Source organism: Thalassophryne amazonica, chromosome 3 (assembly GCF_902500255.1).
Source record: "Thalassophryne amazonica chromosome 3, fThaAma1.1, whole genome shotgun sequence".
NCBI classification, from domain to species: Eukaryota; Metazoa; Chordata; class Actinopteri; order Batrachoidiformes; family Batrachoididae; genus Thalassophryne; species Thalassophryne amazonica.
The window spans coordinates 30,459,801-30,475,572 of record NC_047105.1 but is presented as its reverse complement, the minus strand read 5'-3'; the positions used below and the strand labels follow the sequence as shown (position 1 = coordinate 30,475,572).

The 15,772-nt window shown below is 41.6% G+C and overlaps 1 protein-coding gene across 3 annotated transcripts; it reads right to left on the bottom strand.

The window, feature by feature from the left end:
• Nucleotides 1-393: 393 nt before the first annotated feature.
• On the bottom strand, nt 394-13,675 carry pck1 (phosphoenolpyruvate carboxykinase 1 (soluble)). 3 transcript variants are annotated; one of them, XM_034165975.1, is made up of 10 exons: nt 13,578-13,675; nt 10,890-11,164; nt 9,585-9,769; nt 7,054-7,257; nt 5,838-6,025; nt 5,333-5,495; nt 4,571-4,795; nt 2,370-2,501; nt 2,174-2,269; nt 394-1,691 (listed from the first exon to the last, which is right to left on the bottom strand). In XM_034165975.1, exons 2-10 carry the CDS (start codon nt 11,111-11,113, stop codon nt 1,234-1,236), a joined length of 1,875 nt encoding a protein of 624 aa, XP_034021866.1. In that variant the 5' UTR covers nt 11,114-11,164; nt 13,578-13,675; the 3' UTR covers nt 394-1,233. The 3 variants fall into 3 exon arrangements, with proteins under 3 accessions (XP_034021866.1, XP_034021867.1, XP_034021868.1); XM_034165976.1 differs by having other exon boundaries at nt 10,890-11,121; nt 13,578-13,658; XM_034165977.1 differs by lacking the exon at nt 7,054-7,257.
• Nucleotides 13,676-15,772: the final 2,097 nt, after the last annotated feature.

Below are 15,772 nucleotides of genomic sequence, written 5' to 3'. Positions count from 1 at the left end.
CACGAGTAAAGAGGAAAGGACAATTTCCTCTTCAAATCAAGTTTTCTGACTAATTTCTTCCAGTTGGTGTTTTGTGAGTGCTAAGAAATCCAAACTAAAATATTCCTACAATTCATCTTGCCAAACGGATAACAGAAGTGCTTTTAGAATAACAACCTGATAAAATGGTAATATTTTGTGGTTATAGCCAAACCAAGAAGAAACAAACCAAAAAGAACCGTATGAATATAACAAAAAATTAAGAAAAAAAAAATCAGACATTTGTAGCATAAAACTGCAAATTATAATAAAGCAGTTTTATTTTATCAGAACAAATCTCTAATTAACAAATACTAATAATGTAGCAAGAGTAAAGTGACATTTGTTGTTAAACAAAAATTGATTTTGTTCTTGTAACATTACAATTTTATTTTTCAAATTATTCTGCTTCTTTGTCATAGTATGGTGTTGTCAAAAAAATTTACACTCGTTTTTTTTTCCCCAAATCAGTTTAGCTTATTTTTCCACTGTGATGCTAATATATAATTTATATGATAGCCATATGATTGTCATTATAAATAAACTGGACTGGAGAAACAACACAACTTCATAACCACCACTGTTCCCAGTCGACCACTCAGATCATTCAGATCATTATAGTAACAATTATTCTGTCTCCCATGGGCAGTAATACTACACATTCTTGTACTCATGTACAACATCACTTGAACACTCACGTGCCATATTACGGTACATTCTTTTTTTCTTCGTGCTTGTAAACAGCGTATTCTACAGTATATGTTGTTATTCTGCACAGAACTTGACTTCTGTTTTTGGTATTTATTTTCTTTTACCTTATTTTTTGCATACTTTGCACAGTTGCTCTGTTACGGTCCCTGTGCTGCTGTAGCATCATAAATCTCCCTGTCATGGGACTAAAAAAGGATTATCTTATCTTAAATCATAAGTCATTTATATGCTAAACACTATAAAGGTTAATATTGTTCTACTTTAACTTTTATTGCTTAAAACAGTCAAAATAACAAAAGAAAGTTCATGAAATATTGAATATAAAAGAATTACCAATACTTCTTTCGTTATTTTGACAAACTTTCAGGATTATGAACTTTTCTTTTGTAGTTCAGAATGTGCTGTTCAAGAATTGCTATAACTCTGTTGTAGAATCACCAACATAAAGTTGTGAAATAAAAACATCATTGTTAAGAACAACTAAGGAATTGTTCATCTTCAGCTTCACATCTGGTTCACTTTCTGCTGCAGGAGCTCCAGCTGCTCGCCAACTTCTTTGGGCAGGTCGCTGTTCACCTGTGTGGTGAAGTACTTCTTCACCTCCTCCATCTCCTGTTGCCAGAATGCCTTATCCAGGGAGAACAGCTTATCCAGGTCCACATCTCCACTCAGGTCCTGGAGGTTCAGGGAGTCGTGACACGGCAGGTATCCCACAGGAGAGGGCACAGCACCGGCCTCGCCCTTCACCCGCCTGAACATCCAGTCCAGTACACGGATGTTGTCCCCAAAACCAGGCCAGAGGAAGCCAGCAGTGGGACTCTTACGGAACCAGTTGACGTGGAAGATCTTTGGGAGGTTTGCCCCTGGGCGATCTGCCATGCTTAGCCAATGGGAGAGGTACTGGCCAAAGTTATACCCGAAGAAGGGGCGCATGGCGAAGGGGTCATGCATGATTACTTTGCCTGGAAAAAAGGTGAGCAAATATTATTAAATATCTATAAGAAAATTAATTTCACCTTATTTATAGCGCACCGAATTACAACGCAGGTCACAACCTATCGGTTTTAGAGATGATGTGGATTAAGATCTGGATTATTGTCATACATCTAATCCAGGCCTCAGCAGGAACCCTGTTTCTTGTAGGTACTGGTTGGTGGTGTTTGAACTGTTCCTCTGTATGTGTGTTTTATGTTTGAAACTTGCATCCATCAAACTTTTAATGTGTTATTTTTCCCCAATGTGTCTCAATAGAACGGTCAAATGAGATGTCCACCTCATTGACTCTGTTCTGCTGATGTTTTTTCCCCTGTGGAAGTGGAGTTTTTCCTCTCCAGTCTTGTCAAGTGCTTGTTCATATTGTATATCAGGTATATATATAAAAAATTAAATAAATACAAACACATAAACTGTTCCAAAGCTCATACTGGACATTTAAGACACTGACCTTTGTGTTCGGCTGCAGCGGTGGCCTCTGACCTCATGGCTGCACCAACAAACACGCCGTGCTGCCAGCTGAATGCCTCGTACACCAGAGGGACGCCTGAGAACAAGAACAGCCGTATTGTCTTTCAGCACTTCACTCGCTGGCTCTCAGTGTTCTAGCTTTCATGATTTGTTTTGTTTTTCTCGATCTTGCTCACCTTCAGGTCGGCGCCCTCCAAAGATGATGGCCTCGATAGGGACGCCCTCTGGGGACTCCCACTGTGGATCGATGATAGGACACTGACCAGCGGGAGTGCAGAAACGGGAGTTAGGGTGAGCCGAGGGTTCGCCTGGGAATGGATGGAGACGGGAAATGTTATTTTTAATGTTGGCATTGTGTGATGAAGGTAACGTCAGTAAGATTATTTCAAAACTACTGGAGCCATTTTTTTCTAATTCTGTTATATGAATAACAAATCAATCATTTTGAAACTTGTTAATTTAACACTGCTGTGAGTGCTTATGGTCCCATAGAAAATAGTAATAAATCACCCCTCTCAGTGTTAAAATAGCTATCCTAGAGTAAGTCTTTTCGGCTGCTGCCTTGTTTTCACTCGGGGTCGTCACAGCAGATCCAAGGTGGGTCTGCATGTTGCCGTGGCACAGATTTTATTGCAGATGCCCTTCCTGACGCAACTCCACATTACATGAAGCAATGTGGCAGGGATGGGGTTTGAACCAGGAACCTTCCACACTGAAACCAAGTGCACTAACCACTTGGCCACCACCCCCTTAAAATTATGCTGTCCTAGTGTAAATTAACTCTTTTATACAACTTAATTTAACACTGTAACAGAGTTAAAACTACTGTATTTCAAATAGGAGCACATGCACTTGCTGCAGTGTTAATTTAAAACTGTAATGGTTGTGATGTAAACCTATTGAAATGTTGAATAGTGTTATGTGTCGGACGCAGCTCGGAGAACCGACCAGCGTTTGAAGGACCCAGTATGAAATAAGCAGAGCACGGTACAAAGGCTAACTGAATTTAATACATAACAGTGATACAAAATACAACAAAAGAAAGTGCGGTCTGGCGTGGTGCGCTCCCAGCAGCGCTAACGGTCCGGAGCCAGAAGCTGTTCGGACCCAAGGACCCCGCCGACACCCCCCAGGTGGCCGCAACAAACCGAGTCTGTGAAAGAAGGAACCATTATGTGAGTCCACACTCTACACACAGAGAGAACACTTAAAGGTGTACAAACAGCAAACACTTCCTGGCTTGATTACTAATCAGCTTCCCAACCTGCAGGCATGGAACATCCAGTTCACAAAACTCCACTGCAGTGGAAGCCGATACATGACTAACATACAGCTCAATATAATAAAGGTGTGAGGGACACCACATTTACTGACTGTATAAATGTTAGTCACAAAATCTAACATACCTCAGGAAGTGTGCTGACGAGCGTGAGACCTCACCCCCTCCTCTTTCACAGACCGTGCATCAAACCCTGGACGTTCTCTGCATCCACTGATGATGAGATGGCTCCCGAGACGAAGATCTCACCCGTCTGGTCACAAGGTCGAGTCTCTGGCAAATACACACTGTATACTCCAGTCTTAAATGCCACCATGTTCCAATCCATATAGATGCACCTCAGCTGTGAGTCCTGACGAGCTGCAGGTGATCAGGGTGAGGTCCTGATAACCTCAGCAACACAGCCACTCAGTCCCAAATGCAAGCCACCTGGAAGGAGAAACAAAGGACAGAAACAAAAAGGCAGCCAGGCCCCACCAGCCATATAACAGAATAGAAAACATTTAAAATTTGGAGAAACATTGCAGATGTAAATGTAAAATTGTATTTTTATGGTGATTCTGGTAAATTTGTGAAAAAATAGGATTTAAAAAAACTAACAAAATCCAAAACATTGGAAGATGTTTGGAAGATGCTGTAGGTGGAAACGTGCACTCTAATGAACAACATTCTATTTATGCTGTGTAAAGCACAAATCTCTGACCAGCCCCATTCCCAAAAATCCCATGTTCAGTAAAATTCCAAAAATAATACATTAGGATTCAGGGATTCATATCCTGTGCTCATTTTGTTGCTAGTTTAGAACTTAAAAATACATTTATTTTTTACATTTTTAATTATTAAGACATGAGATGTCATGGGAGATTTTAATATTTACATTAAACATTCTGAGTGACCTCAAAATGTTTTCCTAAAAATATAAAATACGCTAAGTGACAAATTGAATGTAGATATCAGAATATCTACATACATTTATATTTTATACCCAACTGCATTATATTTGAACAAACTGTGGATTATTTATGGACATGTACAATCTGCACTAACTTCGATTTTGCTCTAAAATATCTTTCAACCTTCATTTAAAAAGCCCCGTACCATCCATCAGGCTCCAGGGTTTATTCTTCCAGGAAGTGATGGTGACTCCATCAGGCAGTGATTGGTCCATTCCCTCCCAGTAGACGCCCCCATCACTGGTCTCTGCCACATTTGTGAATACGGTGTTCTTGAAGATGGTTGCCATGGCGTTGGGGTTGGTTTTTGCTGAAGTGCCTGGTGCAACGCCAAAAAAGCCATTTTCAGGGTTGATGGCTCGCAGGATGCCTAACAAGAAAGGGAAAGAAAAATTCATGCATATCCACCCTTCCACCCATTTTCTACACCTGCTTTGTCCAGGTAAGGGTCCCGGGGTGTCCGGACCCTGTTTAGTTCTACTCTGACGGTAACTTGGTAGTATTAGAGAGGCTTCATTCCAGGATTTCATGAAACTGACTCAGGAATATTAGTGATATTACAGAGATGCGTAAAGCTGGAGTAAAGAAGAGTAAATCTACAGAGATCTGTGACTTCAGGTCTGAACGTCTTCAGGTGGTGGAGATGCTGGGGGTTTTTTAGCATTGGAGACGTTTATCATCCCATCACAACACAAACAATTTTGGAGTTGAGAAAAATAGTTTTTTGTTAGAGCTCTGGTGTCGTTGCTCCATTGACACTCATGTATTTATTTATCAGGACTTTTCCAAGAGTTTTCTCTCGTGTGACACACTTGCCAAAGGAGTGCTGAGAGTTCAAAGGATATCTTTGTATGACTAAGTTTGTAAAAAGTATCCTTTATTCTTCTTGATGGACCAAGTGGCTCACCTTCACTGTCAAACTTCATCCAGGCAATGTCGTCACCGACACACTCAACCTTCCAGCCGGGCAGCGTGGGGCAGAGCATGGCAAGGTTTGTCTTCCCGCAAGCACTGGGGAATGCCGCTGCCATGTACTTCTTCTCCCCAGCAGGGTTGGTGATGCCCAGGATCTGGAAAAGAGATGTTTGGGATGTGTTTGGAAAACCTTCCGCACTAAGACAAAGCACATTAACCACTTGACAGTCATTAAAAGCCTGAATCTTAGTCTTGATCCAGGACAATCATAAACCCAGACATTATGAATCCTCGCTCAGCATCTCAAGCGCTGCAATCGGCGCATCTAAAAATCACAGCATCATCTGCAAAGTCAAGTTCAGTAAACCCTTCCTCGCCAATAAAGACACAATGCGACCCAACACCCAGTCCGTGTAAGCACTGAACAGTGTAGGAGCCAGAATACTTCATAATTAGAAGTAATAATTGACATAATCATGAATATTTATTCTTCTCACCAGCATGTGCTCGGCCAGCCAGCCCTCCTGCCTGGCGATACATGAGGCGATACGCAGAGCGAAACACTTCTTCCCCAGAAGGGAGTTTCCTCCATAACCACTCCCGTAGGAGACGATCAGCCTGCGGTCGGGGATATGGGCGACCAATGTCTGCTCGGGGTTACAGGGCCAATTATTCACCAGAGCACCTGAGGGGGTGGGGCAAGGAGGGAAGGAAGGAAGGAAGGAAGGGAAGACGGAATAAAGATTTTATTTTCTTCATTTATGTTCTCAACATCAAACACTTGGATGCTAATTTACTGTTTTTGTGTGTTTGGTATCAAATTATTTTATTTGAATTAATGGAAGCTTTACATTTGAAGCAAGGAGAAGAATATCAGTAGCAGATGTAGTACCAATACATAGTAGCAGTATTATTAATGTAATCCAAAATGCACCAGTACTAGAAATGTAGATTAAAACAGCCCTAGTTGGAACATTAACAATATCAGTATGAGTAGTGTCAGTACTAGTCGTAGTAACTGTAGCAGTAGACAAGCAGTAGTAATATTACAATAAATATTGACATATGAGATGTAATACGTATTGGTTGTATTACAAAAATAACATCAGTAGTACTTGTAGTAGTAGTAGGGGTGGTGGTAGTGATGTTGATTCTAATAAAAAAATACTCATGGGTGTGGCTTTGGCAGTTGTAATACTGTGCCATTAACATAGTAATTTTGTGGTATTTAATTGCATTAGTGACCAGCACTTCAGAATATTGCATTATTAACACTATCATTAATAGGATGCATAGCAATAGTTTATTAGTATCACTGCAATTATTATGAGCAGTAGGAGCACAGTACTACAGTAATTGTGGTGATGATATTGAACTGAACTGTTTTAGATGCATTGACAACAAGAACAGAAAGGAACAGGTGTCATAGTAGTCGTAGTATTTATAGCTGTAGCAGTCACAGTTGTAGTAATAGTAGTATACACTTTACTATTAAGATCAGCAGTTTTGGTCAGTTTAGTAAAATATCAGGACTAACAGTGTTTAAGCCATCAGTATCTGTTGTAGTAGTAGCAGTAGTGTTGATGGTATTAGTAATCAAGGACAGCAGCTGTAGTACAAATACTATAGTTTTAGTGGTGGTAGCAGTAGTAAAACAAGGTCTTATGGGGTATTTATTTTTCCCTGATGGCTGCTGCAAAGACTCTGACGTACTTTTGAGTGGCAGCGGACAGCCAACGGAGTGCAGACAGCGAACAAAGTCACCCGTCCCCAAGGTGGACAGAACGTCCTTCCCCATCCGGGTCATTACCCTCATACTGGCCACCACATATGGTGAGTCTGTTAACTCCACCCCTATCTTTGAGAGGGCGGAGCCCACGGGACCCATGCTGAAGGGAATCACATACATGGTTCGACCTGGGGACGGACACACACACACACACACACACACACACACACACACACACACACACACACACACACACACACACACACACACACACACACACACACACACACACACACGGCTGTTAGCATCATTCAGGATCTTTGATCTGATTTACGGTGCACCTGGAAAGTATTCACAGCGATTCACTTTATCCACATCTTGTTATGTTACAGCCTTATTCCAAAATGGATGAAATTCTTTTGTTCAAAGTTTGACACACAATATCTCATAATGACAATGGGGGGAAAAAAAGGTTTTTTGGAGATTTTAGCAAATTTATTAAAAATAAAAAAACTAAGGAATCACATGTACATAAGTATTCACAGCCTTTGCCATGAAGCTCAAAATTGAGCTCAGGTGCCTCCTGTTTCCTCTGATCATCCTTGAGATGTTTCTAGAGCTTAATTGGAGTCCACCTGGGGTAAATTCAGTTGATTGGACATGATTTGGAAAGACACACACCTGTCTACATATAAGGTCTCATAGTTGACAGTGCATGACAGAGCACAAACCAAGCATGAAGTCAAAGGAATTGTCTGAAGACCTCTGAGACAGGATTGTCTGGAGGCACAAATTTGGGGAAGGGTACAGGAACATTTCTGATGCTTTGAAAGTCCCAATGACCACAGTGGCCCCCATCATCTGTAAATGGAAGACATTCAGATCCACCAGGACTCTTCCTGGAACTGGCCGCCCGTCTAAACTGAGTGATCAGGGAAGAAGGACCTTAGTCAGGGAGGTGACCAAGAACCCAATGGTCACTCTGTCAGAGCTCCAGCATTCCTCTGTGGAGAGAGGAGAAGCTTCCAGAAGGACAACCTTCTCTGCAGCAGTCCACCAATCAGGCCTTTATGGTTGAGTGGCCAGACAGAAGCCACTCCTTAGTAAAAGGCACATGGCAGCCCACCTGGAGTTTGACAAAAGGCATCTGAAGGACTCTCAGACCATAAGAAACAAAATTCTGTGGTCTGATGAGACAAAGATTGAACTCTTTGGCGTGAATGCAGGTGTCATGTTTGGAGGAAATCACGCACCATCCCTACAGTGAAGCATGGTGGTGGCAGCATCATGCTGTGGGGATGTTTTTCAGCAGCAGGAACTGGGAGACTAGTCAGGATTGAGGGAAAGATGAATGCTGCAATATACAGAGACATCCTGGATGAAAACCTGCACCAGAGCACTCTTGACCTCAGACTGGGGCGACGGTTCATCTTTCAGCAGGACAATGACCCTAAGCACACAGCCGAGATATCAAAGGATTGGCTTCAGGACAACTCTGTGAATTTCCTTGAGCAGCCAAGCCAGAGCCCAGACCTGAATCTGATTGAACATCCGGAGAGATCTGAAAATGGCTGTGCAACGACAGTCCATATCCAACCTGATGGAGCTTGAGAGGTGCTACAAAGAGGAATGGACAAAACTGTCCAAAGATAGGTGCACCAAGCTTGTGACATCATATTCAAGAAGACTTGAAGCTGTAATTGCTGCTAAAGGAGCATCAACAAAGTATTGAGCAAAGGGTGTGAATACTTTCTGGATACAGTGTAGGTACAGTTGCTGGACTCGTGATGAGGGTGATTTGAATAAAGATGAACAAGAACTTCATGATGATTGCACAATATATTCTTGGAAGGGATTTAATTGGTGTGTTTTGTGGAGAAATGCATGGATTTGGACAAACATTGGACCTTTTATTTTTTACCCCAAATAAAATTTCAATGGGGACACTTCCAGCAGTGCAGGATGTCCAAGATTCAGCTAATTGAATGAACACATGACCTTAAAAACTTAATTGATGCTTACTGGGAAAAATAGGTGGTAGTTAGTTGTGGTTCAATAATTGCCACATCTGTCTAAAAGCAGACAGGTTTCTCTGCAAAATGTCCTGCATTACTTTTGTTCCAGACGTCGGTTGTTCTCTGTATTGTTTGCATGTCACCACACTTTTTAGGTGAGTATTCTACGGACACTTATTTTTGAGATGACAAAACATAGTTGGTTGTACACGACATCATGTTTGTGTAGCTAACAGTAAATGAACGTACACAGTTAGAAGAGGGGTCTAGACCCTTCTTTGCACTCTAGACCTCCATGCTGGAAACTACTGCATTACATGAATCCAGACCACTCTTAGCTTACAAACATCATAGACATCATAGCTTACAAACAGATCAAAAGCTGTCTGTGAAGAAAAACGTCTTCCACTTTTGGATATGTAGTGTTTTCGAAGAGTATGTATTAATTCCCGGGATTGCTTGGTCTAGATTTTTTCCACTTATTCCATGTCATACATCACCTTTCATGCACCCGGGGAACCTGTGAGCCATGGCTTTGTCAAACTCCTCTGGAGACATCCAGTGGCCCAGCTGGCTAACTCCGCCTCCCAGTGGTAAAGGCACCGTGTCCCTCTGGTTCTGGGTGACGATCAGTGTCTTACTTTCCACACGAGCCACGTCCCTGGGGTCGGTCCTGGCCAACCAGCTGGAAGAAGGAAGGAAGGGAATGTTAGGATACATTTTCAGCTTGACTGAAGATCGGAATAAATTTTGTATTATGTAAGTTGGACGAGAGTCTTTAAGACCCATTCAGACTGGAGAAAGCTCGCTCCAGTCACAAATTTGACTATTAGCTCAGCGTGTGCAGAGGTCCACCAAACTCCACAGGAGCTAACTTCCCCTGGGTCAGGGAATGCTGATGTTCATCATGGTCCGTGGAGTTGAATAATGGCATACTAGTGGAGGTGACATAGTGGTAACAGAGCTCCACTCTTGCTAGCGTTGTAGCAGGAACATTGACATTTTTAAACAAGTTGAAAATTTTTCCTGAACCACGTCGAACATCAGCATTGCCCAGCTACCACAGACTGACAGTGATCTCTGGCGAACCTCGGTGCTAGTTACATTAATCGACTTTTCACTCTCTGTTGGCAAACGGTGGGCTAATGGTCGGCGGGTGAACGCTCCATTAACATCTGACATCAAAAACACTAACTTATCTGAAAATGTGACATGTGATCCATTAGTTTCAGATTGAGATCTCAAGGTTTTTGTGGTCAAGCGACAAGACAAACAAACGGATTGTATTATTGGATGACATTCATGTTTGTGTTATCTGATGAAGGCAGACAAAGACAATTAAAGAATGTAGTCTGACCCAGAAAACCCAACTGGGTGGACTGCTGTCCCATCATTACAACAAACAAAAGACGAACTCTCACCTGTCTCTGAGTTCACTTTAGTCCTGAGGCCATTAATCACTTAATAGTTAACCAACTACTACTTTGTTAATAAATTGACACAGTTATGAATACTATAAACTGTTGTTTTGTCCAGTTTCTCAAATGTGAGTGTTTCCTGCAGTCTGATAACAAAATATAGATTTGCTATTATGCAAAGCAATTATTCTGTATTATCATGTCAAAAGACTATCTGCTTTCACATTTGTTCATGCTTTTTCAAAGTTTTTGTCTTTTGGTGCTGCTCATAATTTTTCCCCACATTGTTACTCTGTTTAGCACTTAAGGGCCACCAACAAAGGCCGAACATCTCTTAAAAATGACCAAAATAATTCTGTGAGAAAATCTCCAAGAACTAGGACTTACCAATTGTCATATTTTTGGAGCTTCTTCATCATCCCCTGCTTCTCCAGCTGGGTCAGGATGGCCCGGTTCTCCTCATCGGAACCGTCACAGATGTGGATGGAGTCTGGCTGGCACAGGTTGACATTGGCCTCCAGGAACTCTCTGAGGACCGGGCTGAGGGCAGCGAGGTCACCCTGCAGCATCCTGGGACCAGTATAGGCCGCAGACTTTACCTCAGGAGGCATGATGGAGTCTGGACAGAGAACAGGAAGGACAAATGGAGAAAGAAAAACAGTCTAGAAGTGAACAAGGACAAAGGAAAATATAAGAAGAAATTAAAGAGAGAGAGAGGAAAAGGTAGCATGGAAGGAAAGTAAGGAGAAAAGAGGAGTAATGATTTTAAAACCTCCTTGCTGTCACCTTTTCTAAACACCTCAGCTTTACGTTTCTCAATTCTCCAGCAACATTCAGACGGATGAACATTAAAAGTCAGAAAACATCCTCCAGTGTCACCCTGCAAACTAACTCGTGATTTATTAATTTGGTTTGTTGTATTAAAAAATGCAGTAATGTTCAGAATAAGTAAGTAAACTAAGTAAGTAAGTAAACTTTATTTATATAGCACTTTTCACAGACCAGGATCACAAAGTGCTTCACATGATAAAATCAATAAATACAGTAATAGTAGTGCTATGTGACTAAAAAGATTAATCCAGGTTTTGAGTATATTTCTTATTGTTACATGGGAAACAAGGTACCAGTAGATTCAGTAGATTCTCACAAATCCAACAAGACCAAGCATTCATGATATGCACACTCTTAAGGCTATGAAATTGGGCTATTAGTAAAGCAAGTAGAAAAGGGGGTGTTCACAATAATAGTAGCATCTGCTGTTGATGCTACAAACTCAAAACTATTATGTTCAAACTGCTTTTTTTTTAGCAATCCTGTGAATCACTAAACTAGTATTTAGTTGTATAACCACAGTTTTTCATGATTTCTTCACATCTGCGAGGCATTAATTTTGTTGGTTTGGAACCAAGATTTTGCTCATTTACTACTGTGCTTGGGGTCATTTTCTTGTTGAAACACCCATGTCAAGGGCATGTCCTCTTCAGCATAAGGCAACATGACCTCTTCAAGTATTTTGACATATCCAAACTGATCCATGATACCTGGTATGCGATATATAGGCCCAACACCATAGTAGGAGAAACATGCCCATATCATGATGCTTGCACCACCATGCTTCACTGTCTTCACTGTGAACTATGGCTTGAATTCAGAGTTTGGGGGTCGTCTCACAAACTGTCTGTAGCCCTTGGACCCAAAAAGAACAATTTTACACTCATCAGTCCACAAAATATTCCTCCATTTCTCTTTAGGCCAGTTGATGTGTTCTTTGGCAAATTGTAACCTCTTTTGCACATCTTTTATTTAACAGAGGGACTTTGCGGGGGATTCTTGCAAATAAATTAGCTTCACACAGGCGTCTTCTAACTGTCACAGCACTTACAGGTAACTCCAGACTGTCTTTGATCATCCTGGAGCTGATCAATGGGTGAGCCTTTGCCATTCTGGTTATTCTTCTATCCGTTTTGATGGTTGTTTTCCGTTTTCTTCCACGCGTCTGTTTTTTTTTTTTTTTTTGTCCATTTTAAAGCATTGGAGATCATTGTCGATGAACAGCCTATAATTTTTTGCACCTGTGTATAAGTTTTCCCCTCTCCAATCGACTTTTAATCAAACTACGCTGTTCTTCTGAACAATGTCTTGAATGTCCCATTTTCCTCAAGCTTTCAAAGAGAAAAGAATGTTCAACAGGTGCTGGCTTCATCCTTAAATAGGGGACACCTGATTCACACCTGTTTGTTCCACAAAACTGATGAACTCACTGACTGAATGCCACACTACTATTATTGTGAACACTCCCTTTTCTACTTTTTTTTTTTTACTAATATCCCAATTTCATAGCCTTAAGAGTGTGCATATCATGAATGCTTGGTCTTGTTGGATTTGTGAGAATCTACTGAATCTACTGGTACCTTGTTTCCCATGTAACAATAAGAAATATACTCAAAACCTGGATTAATCTTTTTAGTCACATAACACTACTATTATTCTGAACACTACTGTAACTTTTAAAACACGAACCATTTGATTTGCTGAAGGTTTTTGTGTATAAAAACAGATTTGTATAGAGATGATTTTGAATGAACGTTTTCTCTTGATCTCATACTTCTACTTGCTAAACTCTGGGACCAGGGTTTTTCCTTTGATCTCATTCTATAGTTATGTTTATGACATCACAAAGCTCTGCAGGTGATAAAAGCCTGAAATATGTTGTCATTTGTTACAGGTCATCATTACCCTGGCAGACGTATGTGCTCTGTGAGCACACCTTCCATTTCACATGACCCTGGGAATTCTTTATGATGTCATAATGCAAGATGACAGACATCAGTGGAAAACACTTTTTACACAGTTAAAGAACATCATTAAAGTCTTGAAGCAGATTTGAAATATTTTCCACAAAAGTCACTCACTTTTTTAAAGATATTGTCCAGAGACAAATAGATGAGGCGAAAAAAAAAATCTCAACTGTAAAAATGCAGCATTATACTGGTAAAATTACTGTAGTAATGATAATCGAGTGTTTTCCTGTATTTGTTAAATATTTTAGTTTGAATGTGGTGAGTATAACTTTACCTTCAGTGGATTTTGTGCTGCAGAGAGTCTTTAGCTTGGCCTCATCAGTCGAGATGTTTCTGCTGGAGGACAGCTGAGGATGGTGTCAGCTGTGGACTCAGTTTGCTCCTTTTATACTCTGGGATGTCCCGGGTAGGAGGGGCTGGAGGAGACTCATCCTTTGCATTATTTTTGTGGCATGTAGATTTGAAGACAAAGCCAGCAGTGAATCATTAAACACGAAGCTGACCTTACCTCACAGAACCAGTTCCCTCCAGTCAGCGGAGAAGCTCTGTCGTCACTGCACTTGAGAAACATTTCATGCTGCCTCAGATCTTTATTTTGCTGTTCGTGAAGTCCAAAGTGAAAACCAGAAATCAATAGGACCCGGGTTTCAAGTGCAAATCCTGCTGCAGTGGAATGTTTTCAGAATGCATATATGTGCATATATGTGTGTATAAATGCGCACGTCACCACGGCTCGACCTGTCACTTTTTACTCACAAGAACAGATCGGCCTTCATTATGACCTTCAAGGCTACTCAAGGTCAAATGCAATGCTCTATTTTGGAAGCCCGGGTGGCTTCATGTTCACGTCTGATTTTAACTCAGAGTCAGTCTGCCACCATTTAGCCTCTGGAAGTGATCATAGCTTGACCTTGACTTGGACATCGAAGGTCACTTGAGGTCAAATCCAGTGACATTTTGAATTCTGACAATAACTAAGAGTCGATCACTTCTGACTCAGGGATGAGAATCACTATATTTTCTTATCCCCAAACTTTTACCTTGCACTTGGATCTTGGCCTTTCACTTCCAACCCTCAAAAAACTTATTTCACATTATGATTTCTTTTTTAGTCTGTGAGTCAAAATGTCATACATAATACCAATAATAATAATTGATATATTAAGAATTTGTGATGATGCAGATCTAAAATGTCTTTTTCCAACACTCAAGTGAGTTTTCATGCTAACATAAGCCCATTAGCATTGTATTATATGACACCTGTGAGCACTGCCTCAGCTGGCTCCTTTCAACACAAAGGAGCAGCAACTCTACTCTGAGCTTCCCCACAGATGACTAAGATTCTCACTGAGCTTCTCACCTTCTCTCATCTCTAAGGGAGACACCAGCCACCCTCCTAAGGAAACCCATTTTGGCCGCTTGTACCCACAATCTAGTTCTTTCGGTCATGGCCCAACCCTCACAACAATAGGTGAGAGTAGGAATGAAGACTGACCAGTAGATCAAGAGCTTCACGTTTTGGCTCAGCTCCCTTTTTGTCACAACAGTACGGTAGAGCGAATGCAATACCGCCCCTGCTGCGCCAATTCTCCGGCCAATCTCACACTCTATTGTCTCCTCACTCATGAACAAGACCCCAAGGTACTTGAACTCCTTCACTTGGGGCAAGACCTCATTTCCTACCCGGAGTTGGCAATCCATCAGTTTCCTGCTGAGAACCATGGCCTCAGATTCAGAGGTGCTGATCCTCATCCCAGCCGCTTCGCACTCAGCTGCGAACCGATCCAGTGAGCGTTGGAGGTCACCGGCCGATAAAGCCAACAGGACTACATCATCTGCAAAAAACAGTGATGAGACCCTGAGCCCACCAAACTGGAAACCCTCCTCCCCCAACTATGCCTCAATATCTTGGCCATGAATATCACAAACAGGATTAGTGACAAGGCATAGCCCTGGTGGAGGCCAACCCCCACTGGAAACGAGTCCGACTTACTGCCGAGCACCTGACCAATGACCAACGTTTGCTAATATTATTGTAATTTATGTTCAAGAAAAGCAGTCAGCAAAGGCGGACTTCAGGGGCTTTCTGCCTGCAGAACACACGTTTCTTAATTTTTTTGCTGAGTCAGCGGACAGGCTGCTGTCATTGTCAAGTCACTGGGGAGATTTCCTCATGCGGCGGATCACAGAGCTGATCTTTGCTCCAGATTATTATCTGAGGTAAATTCACGCTTTGACTTCGATCAAGCTGTGACGTGAGCAGCACCTCAGCCGGCTCGCGGCTCACTGGCTGGCTGACAGAGGCTTGTCCTCACGAGGTCAAAGGGTACACAGGCAAACATGCACCAGAACAAGATGTACTGTACAGCCTCATGGAGAATTTAAAATAAATTCAAGGTAAATATAATGTGTGTTTCTGTAGTGGTGACTTTTTTTAGCACCGATTTTCTAACAATGGATTTTTTAAAA

Bases quoted from the DNA above. Each gene is read 5' to 3' on its own strand.
- pck1 (XM_034165975.1), bottom strand. From the start codon at position 11,113: ATGCCTCCTGAGGTAAAGTCTGCGGCCTATACTGGTCCCAGGATGCTG. The intron at 7,258-9,584 runs GTGATGTATGAC...GTCCGTCCCCAG, and splicing joins GTTCCCCGGGTGCATGAAAG to GTCGAACCATGTATGTGATT. The intron at 4,796-5,332 runs GTGAGCCACTTG...CTTTCTTGTTAG, and splicing joins GATGAAGTTTGACAGTGAAG to GCATCCTGCGAGCCATCAAC.